This window comes from Anguilla anguilla, chromosome 2 (genome assembly GCF_013347855.1).
Source record: "Anguilla anguilla isolate fAngAng1 chromosome 2, fAngAng1.pri, whole genome shotgun sequence".
Taxonomy (NCBI): Eukaryota; Metazoa; Chordata; class Actinopteri; order Anguilliformes; family Anguillidae; genus Anguilla; species Anguilla anguilla.
This window is the reverse complement of record NC_049202.1, coordinates 76446687-76465247: the sequence shown is the minus strand read 5'-3', so window position 1 is coordinate 76465247 and position 18561 is coordinate 76446687. Positions and strand designations below refer to the sequence as shown.

The following is an 18561-nucleotide window of genomic DNA, read 5'->3' as shown; positions in this document are numbered from 1 at the left end:
CCCCTCCCCCACCTGGCACAGCCTCGTCTCCCCCCCCTCCCCCACCTGGCACAGCCTCGTCTCCCCCCCCCCCCCACCTGGCACAGCCTTGTCTCCCCCCCCCCCCCCCACCTGCCCCAGCCTTGTCTCCCCCCCCCCCCCCCACCTGCCACAGCCTTGTCTCCCCCCCCCCCCCACCTGCCACAGCCTCGTCACCCCCCCCCCCCCCCCCCCCCCCCCACCTGGCACAGCCTCGTCTCCCCCCCCCCCACCTGCCACAGCCTCGTCTCCCCCCTCCACCTGCCACAGCCTCGTCTCCCCCCCCCACCTGCCACAGCCTCGTCTCCCCCCCCCCCACCTGCAACAGCCTCGTCTCTATCACCACCTGTTCCCCATTATCACCTGTTCCCCTTTATCACCTATTCCCTATTATCACCTGTTCTCCATTATCACCTGTTCCCCATTATCACCTGTTCTCCATTATCACCTGTTCCCTATCATCACCTGTTCCCCATTATCACCTGTTCCCCTTTATCATCTATGCCCCATTATCACCTGTTCCCCTTTATCACCTGTTCCCTATTATAACCTGTTCCCGTTCATCACCTGTTCCCCTTTATCACCTGTTCCGCATTAGCACCTGTTCCCCATTAGTACCTGTTCCCCTTTATCATCTATGCCCCATTATCACCTGTTTCCCTTTATCACCTGTTCCCCATTATCACCTATTCTCCTTTATCACCTGTTCCCCATTATCACCTATGCCCCATTATCACCTGTTCCCCTTTATCACCTGTTCCCTATTATCACCTGTTCCCCATTATCACCTGTGCCCCATTATCACCTGTTCCCCATTAGTACCTGTTCCCCATAATCACCTGTTCCCTATTATCACCTGCAGCTGCTGCCGTCTCCAGGGGTCTCATTTAAATGTTCTTAGATTTATACTTGAACTTAGTCTTAAGATCATTTCCGACGGCGTGCTTACGTTCAATTCATAAAAGATACTGAGCATAAAAATTCTTAGGTTCTAAGAATCCCATTTGTAACGTACGCACCTGTGATCTATAAATATCAAATTAACTTAAAATTGACGGCACCTGAACGTGCCTTACAATCAGCAATTTCTCTTTATATAATGCTAGCACAAATGAGGGTTTAGTCAGGAATAACCATGGGCCAAAAGAGAAAAGCAAACTTTTTGGAAGACGAGATCACAGTGATGTTAGGGGAGATTGAAGACAGGCAAGACGTATTATTCGGTGGACTAAATAGTGGGTTGACAAACAATTAATTCCTCACACCTTTAATTGATAATTCCTATCAAATTGATAATAAAGCTAATGCAAAGTTCACCGCAGTCTTTGATGCATATGCGTCCCAAACTGCAATACCCCTACATAACCAGCAGGAAAATCACTTGCGTCAAGTCTAGACTTTGCATAGAGATAAGATTGCTTCCAACTCAAAGTAAGGTTTTATAAATAACTACTTATATGTGGTTTTCTGCGTAAGTCATACTAAAGATCTAAATTGATCGTAAGTCCGTTTCATATATGAGGCCCCAGGACTGACTGCTCTCACTGTATGTTCTCTTACTTCACTGCTGCCCTTGGCTGGCGTTGCTCGGTTTTGCCTCGTGTGTATCAGTGCCTGCAAGCCTTCAGCTTTTAGAGCTCTCTCTTTATTGTATCCTGTGTTCAAGCCTGCTTTTTTGGTGGAATAAAGTCACCTGCAGCTGCATCATTTGTGATGGAAGAGTCCTTAAACTTCTTACCTAACTTGGTATTCAGACATCTTTGTCTTAGAATGTACTGCAAGAAACTCTGAGGTCTGAAACTTGTTAGTCTCTTGGTTAGTAGACACCTACTGCATAGTTGAATTTGATGATTTTGTAAAGATTGGGCTCCATTTAAAGGTCTTTTCTGTATCAGGAGGACTTGCTGACTGCGCTCCCGTAGCATTTCCTTTCAAAATAATAGTACATGGCGAATGGTTTTTTTTTCTCGGTACAATCATTGGGGGGGATGATTGGGGGGATGGTTTCCATTATTTCCATTATTTCAGTGCTTGAAGCCCTGCCCACATTTCCATTTCTTCAGTCTCTCCACCAGCTGATCTGTGACTCCCTCCCAATTCCTGGCCACTAAAGCACCTATTCCCAGATAAACTCCCAGTACTTTAACCCCTGTCTGGCCCCACTGCAAGTCAGTCGGAAGCCGAGATAGGGATTCCCTCCCTCCATGACCCACTTTCCAAGCCCTCACTTTCCCCCCCAGTTCACCCTTGCTGTGGAGGCACCCTCATAGGCTATCCTCCTACGCCTGTACATCCTCCCTATCTCTCACCAACACGGTTGCATCATCAGCATATGTCAGCAAACGTACTGCCTTAGAAGCACTGGCCCCTGAGTCTTTCACCCCCTTAACCTCTGTCGTGTCATTGCAAAAAAAGGTTCTGCTACTAAGGTATATAATTGACCAGACAATGGGCAACCCTGTCGTATCCCCCTCTCCACCCATACTGGTTAACTCAACCCACCTCCCACTTTGACCAAGCATGGTACACACCCTTACACAGCAGCCGCACTAAAGATATAAAAGATTCCCCAAACCCAAAAGCCTTTAATGTGCTGTACAAGTAGTTGTGATCCACCCGGTCAAAGGCCTTCTCCTGGTCTAAGGAGATCAGCCCAAAATCCACCTGACCACCCCGTGGCAAATCTATCATGTCTCTTATTAAGGACAAATAGTTCAACATGGAGCGGTCTGGAACACAATAGAATTGGTCCTTATGCACCAGCGACGCCAAGTGGGTCTTCAGCCGGTTACCGAGGGCCTTGGAAAAGATCTTATAGTCCGTATAAATAAGTGCCACTGGCCGCCAGTTCTTCAATGAATGCAAGTCCCCTTTTTTTGGTAGAAGCGTGAGGACTGCCCGGCGACAGCTGGCCGCTGGGGACGACATAGCTTAGGAGGTAAGAGCGGTTGTCTGACAGTCGGAGGGTTGCTGGTTCGATCCCCCGACCCTGGGCGTGTCGAAGTGTCCCCCAATTTGCTCCGAACAAGCTGATCGGTACCTTGCATGGCAGCCTTTCGCCGTTGGTGTGTGAGTGTGTGTGTGAATGGGTGAATGAGAGGCACCAATTGTAAAGTGCTTTGGATAAAAGCGTTATATAAAAGCAGCCCATTTACCATTCTCCCACCTCTATCCACTCCAGCAGCACCTCATAGAAGTCCCCTCCTATGAGCCCCCAGAAGCTTTTATAAAAGTCCACAGGAAATCCATCTATACCTGGGTCATGACCTGCTGTCATCTGCTGCATAGCCCCAGTGAGTTCTTGATTTCACCACATCTGTCAATGTGGGGAGGCCCAGATGAAGATGCTCCATCAATTTGCCCTCACTAGTTTCTGCTGCATATAGCTGTGAGTAAAAGTCCACTACAGCCTCTCTCAGACATCAGTCAATGAAAGTGATTCTTATAGCATCTTTACAGTTCGCTTTCATTTGTATGAAAGAATGTTGTTACATTACATTTATTTGACAGACGCTTTTATCCAAAGCGACGTACAAAAAGTGCATTTCATGGTCATAGACAACTGCTAAACACAGGTTCAGTAAGGTACAATACTTATTTTGTACATCTATTTCTAGCTAAGAACACAGTTTAGTTCACACAGTGAACACTATTCAGACCTAACCTCTGCAAAGCCAACTATGTTGATCTATGTGGTCACTTCTGGCACTATGATCTTTACTTCACTCTAGTGTGTTTCTTTTGCACCTCTGCACCTTGAACTAATGCACTTGTTGTACGTTGCTCTGGATAAGAGCGTCTGCTAAATGCCTGTAATGTGATGTAACTAGGCAGAAGAATAAGCTACAGTATTAGGACAAATACAAATTACCAAAAAGTGCTGGGATGGGGCAACATGTAACAAGTGTCCATGAAAGGGGGGGGGGGGGGGGGGGGATTTAGAGTGAAATATACAGCGTGGTGGTGGTTAGTCTGAAGAGATGAGTCTTCAGGCCACGGCGGAAGATGGGTAGTGAGGGGGAGGTTCGGAGAGGGTCGGGGAGTTCGTTCCACCACTGGAGAGCTAGGGTGAAGAAGCTCTGTGATCCCTTTGGTTGGGTGGGAGGGGTTACAAGGCGCCCTGCTGCCACAGAGCGGAGTGGTCGAGCAGGCACATAGGATCGAATCATGTCCTGCAAGTAGATGGGGGCTGTCCTGTTGGCTGCAGTGTAGGCAAGGGTCAGTGCTTTGAACTGGATCCTGGCAACGACTGGTAGCCAGTGGAGTGATCACAGCAGAGGAGTGACGTGGGAGACTTTGGGAAGGTTGTAGATGAGTCGGGCAGCGGCATTCTGAATCATCTGTAGTGCCTGTATGGCACAAGCTGGCAGGCTTGCAAGGAGAGAGTTGCAGTAATCAAGGCGAGAGGTCACCATAGCCTGGACGAGCAGCTGGGCGGAGTGCGTCGTCAGGTATGGTCGAATCCTTCTGATGTTGTACAGAAGGAATCTGCAGGACCGTGATGTTGCCTCGATGTGCTCCTTGAGGTGCATGTTGTGGGTGAACTGATTTCATGCTCAATAAAAATATTTGTAGTATTGGCTGATATCGACAAATGAGTTCAAACTACCACTGCTTTATTGGGGGGGGGGGGGGGGGGGCTCTATGTTTCAAAAATAATCTTTCTAAATAATTTTAGAAAAATCTACATATATCCTTTCCAGCACAATCACCTACAAAGCAATAAACACTATGTCGACATAAATTCCTTTTCTGATGTTGTAATGTAAGCTATTAATAGTTTGCAGAAGTAGATAATAATGGTGTCAAACCTGACTAATAACATTCAAGGTTGAAACAGAATAATCTGAAAAGACATACTGAAGATGCACCTCCTCAGACTGCACCTTGGTTACCCCTGTGGGCTTTCCGTGAATAGAATCTGTATGTGCTAAGCATTAGCATTCTGGTTCTTCTTGCTTACCATGGTTTGTCTTGGAATGTTGTTAGCCAGGTCTGACATCATTTCTTGACAGATTTATATCTGTTGCCTGAACGTAAATCTTGAGAATTGCTTCTCAGTACTCAGTCCTTCTCAAAAACACATACTCCAGTACTCCATTTACTCAATGGGTGCTCAGGAATACTACTAACTATTTACTCTATGGGTGCTCAGGAACACTACTAACTATTTACTCTATGGGTGCTCAGGAACACTACTAACTATTTTGGGACGTCTAGGCTCTTGGAAGCATTTTTTATATTCCCGCGGGCAACTGTTGTTGGCTGACAGCCGATAATGGGGCTTGGCTGTCTGGCTCCATGCCCAAGTGCTGCTGCATGCTTTGAAATATGTGTTATTTACCAAAGGAATGCAAAAAAAATGCAGACAACAATTGAGCAGGATTGTTCTAAATCCTCCCAACCTCCTGGCCATTGCAGTTAGGGCAGGGCTGTAGGTGGTATTGCTGGCCCAATGCCCCAGGCTCTGCAGAATCTCCCTCACCAGGGCAGGTCAATCAGGTAGAATGCCTGTTTGATAAACACATATATGAAAAGACAGCTAAGAAACTCAAAACAACAAGAAATTTTTAGTTGTAGGTAATAATAAGTCATAATAAGTTGTCGGAATAAAAAGGACTGTATCCAGATGTCAACACAGTATCATTTAATAGGGTGTGAAATATATGTTTCCTGTTTTAAACCTTGATTCTTTGAAAATGTTTATGTACTCAGTACTGGTAACCCTGGCCTTGGTGGCAGACGTCCAATACCCAACTAACCATGCAGGCTGGATGGTCGTCCATGATCTGGGGGGTGGGGGGGGACGGCAGGCGGACATAGCGGACTGACGGACACTGGCTTGATTTGAGAAACGTGGAAAGTGGGATGAATCTTCATGGAGGTAGTCCGATGAAGGGTCCGATGAAGTGGGGTTGAAGCTTCTTGGATTGGTGTTGTAATGGAATGTCTTTGGATGATAACCAAACCCTTTGCCCTGGTAATTGGGTGCTGGAGTGCGATGGCAGTCAGTGATGCGCTGGTTGCGGTCGGTGGAGCGGAGCAGGGCGGCACGGACATTCCTGGACACCCTGTGGCAACGGCGCAAATGAGCTTGGACTGAGTGTACAGAAATCTGCAGGACCTGGGAGCGGACAGCAGAAGGTACATAGAGGAGTTTATTGGGTCTTCTCCTGAGGTCGGGCTGCGTGTTTTGGGCGTCCTTCACAAGAGATTCTCCCACGTGACTGCAGCCACCAAACAGGTTGAGGGAAGGATGCTATCAGGGCTGGCAGGAGAGGAGTCGGAGATGAATTGCCGGGAGAGGGCGTCTGGCTTGACATTATGGGACCCTGGCCGGTTGGTGAGAGTAAAGTTGAACCGGCCGAAGAACAGTGCCCAACAGGCCTGACAAGAGTTGAGTCGTTTGGCTGACTGAATGTAAGCCAAGTTTTTGTGGTCGGTCCATACTACAAAGGGGTGCTCAGCACCCTCGAGCCAGTGTCTCCACTCTTCCAGGGTGAGTTTGACGGCGAGCAGCTCCCTGTTACTAATGTCGTAATTTCTCTCCGCAGGTGACAACCGACAGGAGAAGAACGTACAGGGGTGAAGTTTTTGGTCTGTGGCGGAGCGTTGGGACAGGACATGTTGTGGGTGAACTGATTTCATGCTCAATAAAAATATTTGTAGTATTGGCTGATATCGACAAATGAGTTCAAACTAGCACTGCTTTATTGGGGGGGGGGGGGGGGGGGCTCTATGTTTCAAAAATAATCTTTCTAAATAATTTTAGAAAAATCTACATATATCCTTTCCAGCACAATCACCTACAAAGCAATAAACACTATGTCGACATAAATTCCTTTTCTGATGTTGTAATGTAAGCTATTAATAGTTTGCAGAAGTAGATAATAATGGTGTCAAACCTGACTAATAACATTCAAGTTGAAACAGAATAATCTGACAAGACATACTGAAGATGCACCTCCTCAGACTGCACCTTGGTTACCCCTGTGGGCTTTCCGTGAATAGAATGTGTATGTGCTAAGCATTAGCATTCTGGTTCTTCTTGCTTACCATGGTTTGTCTTGGAATGTTGTTAGCCAGGTCTGACATCATTTCTTGACAGATTTATATCTGTTGCCTGAACGTAAATCTTGAGAATTGCTTCTCAGTACTCAGTCCTTCTCAAAAACACATACTCCAGTACTCCATTTACTCTATGGGTGCTCAGGAACACTACTAACTATTTACTCTATGGGTGCTCAGGAACACTACTAACTATTTACTCTATGGGTGCTCAGGAACACTACTAACTATTTTGGGACGTCTAGGCTCTTGGAAGCATTTTTTATATTCCCGCGGGCAACTGTTGTTGGCTGACAGCCGATAATGGGGCTTGGCTGTCTGGCTCCATGCCCAAGTGCTGCTGCATGCTTTGAAATATGTGTTATTTACCAAAGGAATGCAAAAAAATGCAGACAACAATTGAGCAGGATTGTTCTAAATCCTCCCAACCTCCTGGCCATTGCAGTTAGGGCAGGGCTGTAGGTGGTATTGCTGGCCCAATGCCCCAGGCTCTGCAGAATCTCCCTCACCAGGGCAGGCCAATCAGGTAGAATGCCTGTTTGATAAACACATATATGAAAAGACAGCTAAGAAACTCAAAACAACAAGAAATTTTTAGTTGTAGGTAATAATAAGTCATAATAAGTAGTCGGAATAAAAAGGACTGTATCCAGATGTCAACACAGTATCATTTAATAGGGTGTGAAATATATGTTTCCTGTTTTAAACCTTGATTCTTTGAAAATGTTTATGTACTCAGTACTGGTAACCCTGGCCTTGGTGGCAGACGTCCAATACCCAACTAACCATGCAGGCTGGATGGTCGTCCATGATCCGGGGGGTGGGGGGGGACGGCAGGCGGACATAGCGGACTGACGGACACTGGCTTGATTTGAGAAACGTGGAAAGTGGGATGAATCTTCATGGAGGTAGGTAGCTTCAATTTACGGCAGTGGGGTTGATGATTTTGTCGATTTCAAAGGGTCCGATGAAGTGGGGTTGAAGCTTCTTGGATTGGTGTTGTAATGGAATGTCTTTGGATGATAACCAAACCCTTTGCCCTGGTAATTGGGTGCTGGAGTGCGATGGCAGTCAGTGATGCGCTGGTTGCGGTCGGTGGAGCGGAGCAGGGCGGCACGGACATTCCTGGACACCCTGTGGCAACGGCGCAAATGAGCTTGGACTGAGTGTACAGAAATCTGCAGGACCTGGGAGCGGACAGCAGAAGGTACATAGAGGAGTTTATTGGGTCTTCTCCTGAGGTCGGGCTGCGTGTTTTGGGCGTCCTTCACAAGAGATTCTCCCACGTGACTGCAGCCACCAAACAGGTAGAGGGAAGGATGCTATCAGGGCTGGCAGGAGAGGAGTCGGAGATGAATTGCCGGGAGAGGGCGTCTGGCTTGACATTATGGGACCCTGGCCGGTTGGTGAGAGTAAAGTTGAACCGGCCGAAGAACAGTGCCCAACAGGCCTGACAAGAGTTGAGTCGTTTGGCTGACTGAATGTAAGCCAAGTTTTTGTGGTCGGTCCATACTACAAAGGGGTGCTCAGCACCCTCGAGCCAGTGTCTCCACTCTTCCAGGGTGAGTTTGACGGCGAGCAGCTCCCTGTTACTAATGTCGTAATTTCTCTTCGCAGGTGACAACCGACAGGAGAAGAACGTACAGGGGTGAAGTTTTTGGTCTGTGGCGGAGCGTTGGGACAGGACAGCTCCCACACCTGTATCGGACGCATCTACTTCGACGATGAACTAGCAGATCGGGTCAGGATGGATGAGAACAGGGGCTGAGGTGAATCGCTTCTTCAGGTCGGTGAACGCGGCTTCTGCTTTCGGGGTCCAGGAAAAAGAGCTAGCTGGGGATGTGAGTTTGGTGAGGGGCGCAGATACTTTAGCCACAGCTTTAATCTTCTCCGGGTCTGGCCTTATTTGGCCCCTCTCAATGATGTAGCCCAGGAAGCAGACAGAATCGTCATAAATTTTGCACTTCTCTGCCTTGACAAACAGGCTATTCTTGAGCAGTCTCTGAAGCACCTGTCTGACATGCTGCACGTGTATATTACGGGAAAAGATTAGGATGTCATCCAGGTACACGAACAGGGGGCGATTCAGCAGGTCTCAAAGGACGTCATTGACGAGGGCTTGGAAGACTGCAGGAGCGTTGGTCAGCCCAAAGGGCATCACCAGATATTCAAAGTGTCCGAGCGGGCTGTTGAAGGCTGTCTTCCACTCGTTGACCTCTTTGATACGGATCAGGTGGTAGGCGTGACAAAGATCCAGTTTGGAAACATAACAGAAAGAAAACCATACAAAGGTGAACATAAAATGTTACTGGCGTTTCTTACTCTCATGGCGGCCATTCTGTCATGAAAATAGTTAGCACTAGCCCGCTAATTATTCTACACCATTTAGCAATTAAAACGTTTGGTAGAATGAACATCAGTACTCTTTTCAGTAATAATTTACAACATTAACATTACCTGCAACCATGAGTTCAGCATAAGATGATATTGCATCAACCACTGGTAATTTATTTGTCTATGGGGAAACATTCGTTTCAGTTACAAATTAAATAGTATAGCTAACATGTGCATCTGATACGAATCTGGAATCCATTAAAATAGTGTGTGATGGAATGAATGTGTACTATATACGTGTCAAATATAGTCTTATGTCAGTGTAGGTGTTCGATAGACTTTACGTTCATTTTAAATGTGTTATTATATTACTTTTACGGAGCACTACTGGAACGTGACTTACCACAGCGCTGGATCTCCATATCTGCGTTGGATTTCCGGTTTCCAGCGGCTTCTTTTAGCTATTCTATTGGACCAGTAGGTGTCGCTGGCTGAACACATTTTTGCAGGAATTTCACCATAGAAGAACTGTCTATTTACAACCTGTTACACTATCAAACCTTCAATCAAAGTTTATTTCTATAGCACACTTCTTACACAGAGGCAACCCAGTGTGCTTTACATAAATAAAAGCAAAAGGAACAACAAAGAAAGTACAAAGCACATAAAATATAATTTAAATAAATAAATAAATAAAAAATTTAAAAATTGGGAATGACTAGAGGTCTACTTCCACAATTAAAGTGCAGTAAGCATAGAGTGCAAGTTTTAGAGTTCAATCATAGGCACATGAAAAGAGAAAAGTTTTTAACCTGGATTTAAAAATTGCTACATTTGGGGCATATCTAAGTTCTTCTGGCAATTTGTTCCAGTTGTATGCAGCATAGCAGCTAAATGCTGCTTCACCATGTTTAGTCTGGACTCTGGGCTCTACTAGCTGACCTGAGTCCAAGGATCTAAGAGCCCTACTCGGTTTATGCTCTTTAAACATATCAGATATGTATTCTGGGCCTAAACTATTGAGTGATTTATAGACTAGTAGCAGCACTTTAAAATCTATTCTGTAACTAACTGGAACCAGTGTAAAGACTTTAGAACTGGAGTAATGTGCTCTGTTCTTTTCATCCTGGATAAAACTCTAGCAGCCGCATTCTGAATGAGCTGTAGCTGTTTAATGGGCTTTTTGGGAAGTCCAGTGAAGAGACCATTACAGTAGTCCACCCTACTGCAAAATAAAAGCATGAATGAGCTTCTCTTGGTTTTTTTGGGACACCAAACCCTTGATTCTGGCTATATTTCTAAAATGATAGAAGGCTGTTTTGGTGATTGCTTTGATATGACGGGTGAAGGTGAGATCTGAATCTGTTAGAATGCCAAGATTTTGGACTTGGTCTTTGGTTTTTAGAGCCCGTGAATCAAGGTGTTAACTAATACTAATTCTCTTCTCTTTGTTGCCAAACACAATAATCTCTGTTTTGTCCTTATTTAATTGAAGAAAATTTTGGCTCATCCAATAATTTATTTGCTCTGAACATTGACACAGTGAGTCTATTGGGTTATAGTCATCTGGTGAGAGTGCCAGATATATCTGTGTATCATCTGCATAACTATGGTAACTATGGCTAGGCCGAGGGCCAGAAGAAACATTACTAACTCCACAGCTGATAAGCCAGACACTACTCTGATTGGGGACTCTATAGCCAAGCATGTAAGAATGGCAAAGACTGAAAATCTAACTATGGCTGACACATCTGTCAGGGAGCTAAAAGGACTGTTACCAGTTATCCTCTCTACACATCCAAGTAGTATGAGGATTATTATCACACTGGGTCTTTTGACATTCTGCAAAGGAAAACTGGCTCTGAGATCCTGAAAAAAGACTTTTCCCTGCTACTGGAAAAACTGAGCGACTGTCAATCGCAACATGTATTCATCTCAGGCCCCATTCCAACTTTGGGGAAAGGAATCAAATCTTTTAGCAGACTCCTTGGCCTGAATACATGGCTGACATCAGCGTGCCTCACCCATGGGATAGTTTATTTATTACAATTTCAATATCTTTTGGAACTGTAAAGACCGCTTTAAACCTGATGGGGTTCATCCAAACATCACTGGATCCAGACAACTCGGGGCCAACCTACGTCATGCTCTTGGGATGCCATACCCAAACAAGAATGTGTGGATAAGAGCGAAGGACAGTGCACACACAGCAGACAGCCTGTATCACTCCCCCCTCACCTGACCCTCTGCTCCACATCACCCAAGGCATTCAGAGGATGTCTCTGTCCCAATCAGGGACCCAGTAACCCCTCTCCCCCCCCCTCCACCACACTCACCATTCAAGGAGTTAGTTAAAGCTGCCACGCTGAAGCTCAGTCAAATGGATGAACTATTAAACAGCAATAACAACAGACATCATCACTCAGGTGATGAGACAGATGAGACAGACCCCTTCCTTAAACATACCGGTGATGGGCGGACACGGTGGCATAGTGGTTAGCACTGTCGCCTCACAGCAAGAAGGTTGTGGGTTCGGATCTCGGCTTTGGGCCTTTCTGTGTGGAGTTTGCATGTTCTCCCCGTGTTCGTTTGGGTTTACTCCGGGTACTCCGGTTTCCTCCCACACTCAAAGACATGCATGTTAGGTGCGCTCCTGCAGGTGCCCTTGACCAAGGCACTGGCCTCAGAACAGGAGTTGGTCCCCGGGCACAGCACAGAGAGGCAGCTGCCCACTGCTCTTAAGTAAAACTAGGATGGGTCAAATGCAGAGGACAAATTACCCCACGGGGTTCAATAAAAGTATATCTTATCTTATCTTATCTTAAACAGCCAGTGGCATGGTCAAACACATCGTAGCAATCACAGACCATCTGGTACCTGTCTCAGTAATCTTAAATTTGTCAATGTTCAGCCACAACCAGTCTCCTTTCCTGTCACAGAATCCCTACAGCTGAAATTAGCTGTCTTTAATGTCAGATCATTGGCTAACAAATCCTTTTTGGTTAATGATCTGATAATTGAAAATAATTTGCATTGTATGTTTTTAGTTGAGACTTTGCTAAACAGCACTACTGGTGTAGCAACGCTGATAGAATGATAGAGGCTTGTCCTCCAAACTATAATTTTTATCAGTCAGTCAGGCAAAACAGGAAGGGAGGAGGGAATGCAGCCATTTTCTCTACACAGTTTGTGTATAATGACATTGACCTGGGTGAATTTCCATCATTTGAATATCTTGCTCTTGAGCTCAAAGCAGAATTGTCAGTGCTCATCATTACATTATATTGGCCACCAAGATATTCATCACTATTTCTACCGGAATTCTTGGAGCTGATCTCACTTGCTATCTCTAGGTATGATAGATTAATCCTGAATGGAGACCTGAATATTCATATTAATAAAAAGAATGACTCCAAAGCTATGGAGCTTGTGAATTTACTGGACAGCTTAGAACTCACTCAACATGTAAATGAAGCCATTCATCAGCGCGGTAACATTCTAGACTTAGTAATAACAACAGGGTTAAACATTGATAATGTTTCAGTAGTTGAGTGATCTATTTCTGACCATCACTGAGTGTTTTTTGATGCCAACCTAATCTTAACAAAGACTAAAAGAGTTCAAAAGAGATTCCTAGATGGCAAGGCTGAAGCAAAGTTCTCTAATATTATGAGATAATTTGAGCCATACAGTTATGACTGCTCTTTAAATGACATGGTTGAAAATTTCAACAATACCCTGTCATCTGCTTTAAATACTGCTGCTCCACTAAAGGTTAAAAAGAGGCTGACTGACAGAATCTCCCCATGGTTAAACAATATCAGTGTTAATGCGATTAAAAGAATATGTCAGGCAGCTGAAAGAACATGGAGGAAAACTAGGCTCACAGTTCACGATAATATATACAACGAAGCCATGACTGCCTATGACAAAGCAATACGTCTGGCAAGAAAGGATTACTTTTCCAAGATTATTACAGAGAATACTGGAAACTCTAGAATATTATTCTCCACTATTGACCAGCTACTCAACACTGTCCCCACCCCCCCCCCCCCACAACCCCACCCCGCAGTACTCTGCATCAGAATGTAAAGAACTTGCATTGTTCTTCAATAACAAAATAACTTCAATTAGAGCCAGTATTGCTGCTGATGTAAACACAGATGATCTCAGCAAATCCTGTAAAAATGATGTAACCATGGGAAAATTCACCTGTATTACATTAACTGAGCTCTGCAAGACTGTCACTGAGTGTAATTCATCCACCTCATGTATTGACCCTGTACCGACAGCATTTTTTAGGCGGGTGTTCAACAGTGTTTCAAGTCATGTCCTGAAGATTATAAATACATCTCTTCAAACAGGCATCTTCCCAGATGCCTTCAAAACAGCTGTTGTAAAACCCTTACTAAAGAATCCCAACCTAGATGGTAATGCGCTGACCAGCTATAGGCCGATATCCAACCTTCCATTCATTAGTAAGATACTTGAAAAGATAGTTTCAGTGCAAATAAACTCCTTTCTTAAAGAAAACAATATCCTGAAAGAATTTCAGTCAGGCTTTAGAACATACCACAGCATTGAAACTGCTCTTACTAAAATAATCAGCGACCTCAGACTAAACTCTGATGATAATAAGGTCTCAATCCTTGTCCTCTTAGACCTAAGCGCAGCGTTTGATACGATTGACAATGATAGTCTAATCAATCGTCTTGAAAAGTTGGTTGGTTTTTCTGACTGTGTGTTAAACTGGCTCAAAACATACATCATTCTCACTATACATGTTGCCATTTGGTGACATCATTAGAGAGTGTATGTTTCCATAGTTATGCGAATGACACGCAATTGCTGCTGCAGCTATGAACTCCATTACTACCTGTCTTTTGGCAATAAATAAATGGATGAGCTATAATTTCTTAAAGTTAAACAAGGACAAAACTGAAGTCTTACTAGTCAGCCCTAAAACAAAAACGAGAAATTCTGTTTAATAATCTGGGGAAATCAACTCCCTGGATTAAATCTGAGGTTACAAGTCTTGGTGTCATCTTAGATTCAGATCTAAGCTTCAAGTCCCACATTAACAATGTGATGAAAACATAATTTTTCCACCTTAGAAACATAGCTAAAGTACGGCCATTCATAAATCAAAAAGATGCTGAAAAACTGATTCATGCCTTTATTTCAAGCCGACTCGATTACTGTAATGCACTTTTCACTGGCCTCCCAAAAAAAAAACCACTGAGAGACTTCAGCTCATTCAAAATTCTGCAGCTCGGCTGTTAACCAGAACCAAGAGGACAGAGCACATTAGTCCAGTTTTAGCTGCTCTGCACTTCCTGTAACATTTAGAATTGATTTTAAGGTCCTCATCCTTATATACAAAGCCCTTAATGGGCTAGGACCAAGCTACATTGCTAATTAACTATTTGCCTTCAAGAACACTGCGATCATCTGCTGCTGGTTTATTGGAGGTTCCCTGCAACAGTCGAAAGAAAATCGGGGATGCAGCCTTTGTCAATTACGCCCCAAAGCTATGGAACACATAACCTATAGAGATCAGGAAAGCCAGCTCGCTAAATATTTTTTAAGAGAAAACTAAAAACTTATCTATTCACTTTAGCCTTTAACTATGACTTTCCTGATACTTTTTGGCACTTTGCTTCGCACTTTTGGCACTGCTGCACTCCTTTTAAAATGTTGTATTTTACTTGATTTTATGCATTCTATGTATTCTATTTTTTAACGTTATTATTATTATTATTATTATTTAGTGGGTTTTATTTTATGTATTCTATTTCCCTGTTTCTATGTTCATTCTATGTTACATTAGCCTAATTATGGCATTATATCCCTGTTTTTATAATTACGGCATTCTATCCCTGTTTTTATGTTCATTCTATGTCTATTTTCATGTGAAGCCCTCGGTGCATGTAATTTCTTTATTGTAAAGCACTTTGAGCTTGTATGAAATGTGCTATACAAAAAAAGTTTATTATTATTATTATTATTATTATTATTATTATTATTATTTCCCATGAGTTCGCAATGACTGGAAAACTAGTCAAGCTATTGGGAAGTTACGCCTTGGCGAGGGCATGCCCCATACCTATATAGCACCGAGAGACACCAGCCAAATCTTCACCTACACGACCCAATCAAAAACTACAATACAATACAATATTGCAAAGCCATATGGATTCAACGGGAGCTCTTCTGTGCTTACTGGCCTGTGTTCTTCTTTAAAACCAGAGACAGGTTTGCTAATGATATTTCACGCATTGCATAGCTATGTCATGGTGCTGCACTAACAAAGTCACAGACTGGTAAACCTCCGGTTGAAGGATTGAATCCCGCCTCGTCCTCAGGCAGATAATTTCCTCTTTTACACTAACGTTTCCTTACGCTTTTATTTGCTTTACCAAAAACTCACTCACGGCCACCCATGTGCATTTCATGACGGCAAATGTATTCATTTTATTAAAAAGTTACACCAGTTCACCACTGTGCCATTTCTACTAACTATATTTCTTCACTTGGCTACCGTACAAAACCTTCTTATCAGCAAACGCCACGTATCTACATTCATGTTACCTCGCCCTGTTCTCTATCTAGCCACATACAAACAATTACTACTTATGTACGTTCTGCAACTCCCCATTAAAACATTACATTTAAAATCATGACTCACTCATAATTATAACTACTAGTACTGAACATGAGAAAAGCACAGCAGTGCAATACATTTCTCATGTGACTTAACCCTCCACTTTAATGACTAATGCTTTATACCGACTGTTATATATAACAGTCGATAAGGAATTTAAGCTCGCTCATGGTCACTTCATTTACTTCGCACTATAGTCTGTGATCAGTCTGTGATCAGTCTGTAGTCTGTGATCTAGGCTGTACCTAGCTAGGATAATTTGATTATGTTAGTGTATCTGGCAGGATTGTTTTTGTATGATTTGGTGTGATTCCAGTGCTAGTTTGTACTTGGTAGGATTCTTGCTTGCTGAACAAGCTTACTCTACAGGGTTGGAGTCCTGATCGATGTGGTCACTTCTGGCACTACGATCCTTACTTCACTCTAGTGTTTCTTTTGCGCCTCTACATCATGAAACCTATGCACTTGTTGTACGTCGCTCTGGATAAGAGCGTCTGCTAAATGCCTATAATGTAATGTAATGTAATGTAATGATCATGTCAACCTTCACCTACATGCCCATTCTGCTAAAAACATATTGTTTCAATATTCATATTGAGGAAATATTGGGTAGCATTGCTTTGCAATACATCTTATTCAATTTCGGTGAGGCAAGATAGCCTGTATTGTTTGTAGTAAGTAGCCTACCGTAACTTCATTTTGATATCAATACTTTTAATGGCAGGCCTGGATTTTGGCAGTCTTAATGAATTAGTTATAGACAGTGTATGTCTTGTATGTGTGAGTAACTTGGCATTTTTGTACGGTGAAAACGTGTTTTTTATGAGATCAAACTTACTAAGTGTCGATTGTCCCTTTCATATAGACGAATAAATAAATAAATACATAAATAAATAAATAAATCCGCGAATTTTTCAGATTTTCCGGGACTTGTGTAAACCCCGAGCAAGTAAACCTGCTGAATCTGCAGGGCAGTAGCAACCAGAAGCTAATTTTACTGACGAGATAACAAAGATAACTAGATAGGCTATTTCCTAAAGTGATGCAAAATATTATTGAATATGTTTCGCCCCATTTTCGCACGTTTACAGGCAGTGACTAGTTATATTCACCACTCCAAGTTTGCCAACTGACTGGCAGAACTGCCTCTATGTGCGCGGCAAATCGTGCACCAACAAAGTAGTTGTAATGCTATTATGTCGCTTTTAATTGTCGCCCATTTCCATCCGATCCTAATGTGCATTGTAGGTCAAGGTACAAACCTCTCCCACTGATATAAGATCTTGTGATTGTTTTATTATCTGTGATGTCAACTGACTGGAGAAACGAGCAGTACGGGAAAAGGGGGATTAGGTTGTTTTTTTTTTTTTTTTTACCGCGGTGTTCTCAGCCATATCTGGAAGAATATGCTACTTTTGACTTGTACAATGGGAGATCATCATGTATCGTCGGAAATTACGAATTAAAAATGTTCATTTTATACCCGAGAGAGACCAAAAATGTATTTAAAGTTTTAATGTCGGGACAAAGGTGTGTGAATTGCCTATGGCGGGGCTGGCCGGACCCGTTTATGAATGCTTGCAGTGCCAGTTCCTTTTATTAACCCTCTACGGTTTAATCCTTTACGCTGATTCACAACTGCCAGGCTTCCAGTATGTCTCAAAAGTATTTCTACTACACTCCACAAAATACTCAGATTCTGCCTAATTAACTTGTTTAATCATACAACGTAAGATAGTTAACAGCTGTAGCTAATCATCGTGATCCGGTCTTTTTTTTTTTTTTTTTTGCTTTTTCATAGAAAAATGTTATTTAAACATTGGTTTTATTGAAATTTTAGCTAATTTGTTTAAAGTCTCCTACAGCGAAATGTATAAGTGGCTGATACGCCCCATTCAAAAAAGAGATTCATTGACGATGACTGTAACGTTAATGAGAAGAAACGTTTTGTTTTATCCTACGGTTTTCTGTCTAGCAGCCGTGAGCACTTTACCCATACTATGCAACATTAATAAAGCCTTCTATTATGTCACTTTCACTATGCTTATTTCACTATGCGTTATCCTTTCATTAAGCTTTTAGGTATCAAAACATTTTTCAAAGTGTATTTTTAAAATGTCACGCTGATGCAACCGGTTGGACCACTGAGTCAATTGTTTGAATTCCATGTTGAGTATTCCATGTTTAGATTGCGTTTGTTTGCCAATTTCAGGCACCCCGATGTACTGCCCACACCATATATACCATTCCCACTGCCTCGTTTGCCTTAGTGATTCAAGTGACAGGACACTATTGAACACGAACATTTTTTGAGGGAGGCAAGTAATATCACTATTTATTATTCTACAGATTCTTGTTTCAAATTCGACCATTTTAACTAATATAGTTAATTACAAGGCTAAATTAGACTAAATTAGGTAATAATGTGTTAGTTTAATAGCCTAATTTAAAATGCATTTAAACAAAAGTTTGACTGG

At 43.1% G+C, this 18561-nt stretch overlaps 1 protein-coding gene across 2 annotated transcripts in view; it reads left to right on the top strand.

Moving 5' to 3' along the window:
• Positions 1-8229: 8229 nt before the first annotated feature.
• The window catches only part of LOC118221926 (cytidine monophosphate-N-acetylneuraminic acid hydroxylase-like), a 38834-nt gene continuing 28502 nt past the window's right edge, over positions 8230-18561 (top strand). Inside the window, exons 1-2 of one of the 2 annotated variants that reach the window (XM_035407366.1) lie at positions 8230-8293; positions 8704-8872. In XM_035407366.1, coding sequence (XP_035263257.1) covers positions 8838-8872 — 35 coding nt within the window. In that variant the 5' untranslated portion in view covers positions 8230-8293; positions 8704-8837. Of the gene's footprint in view, positions 8294-8703; positions 8873-18211; positions 18403-18561 lie in introns of those variants that run through there. The other variant, XM_035407367.1, reaches the window with a different exon arrangement.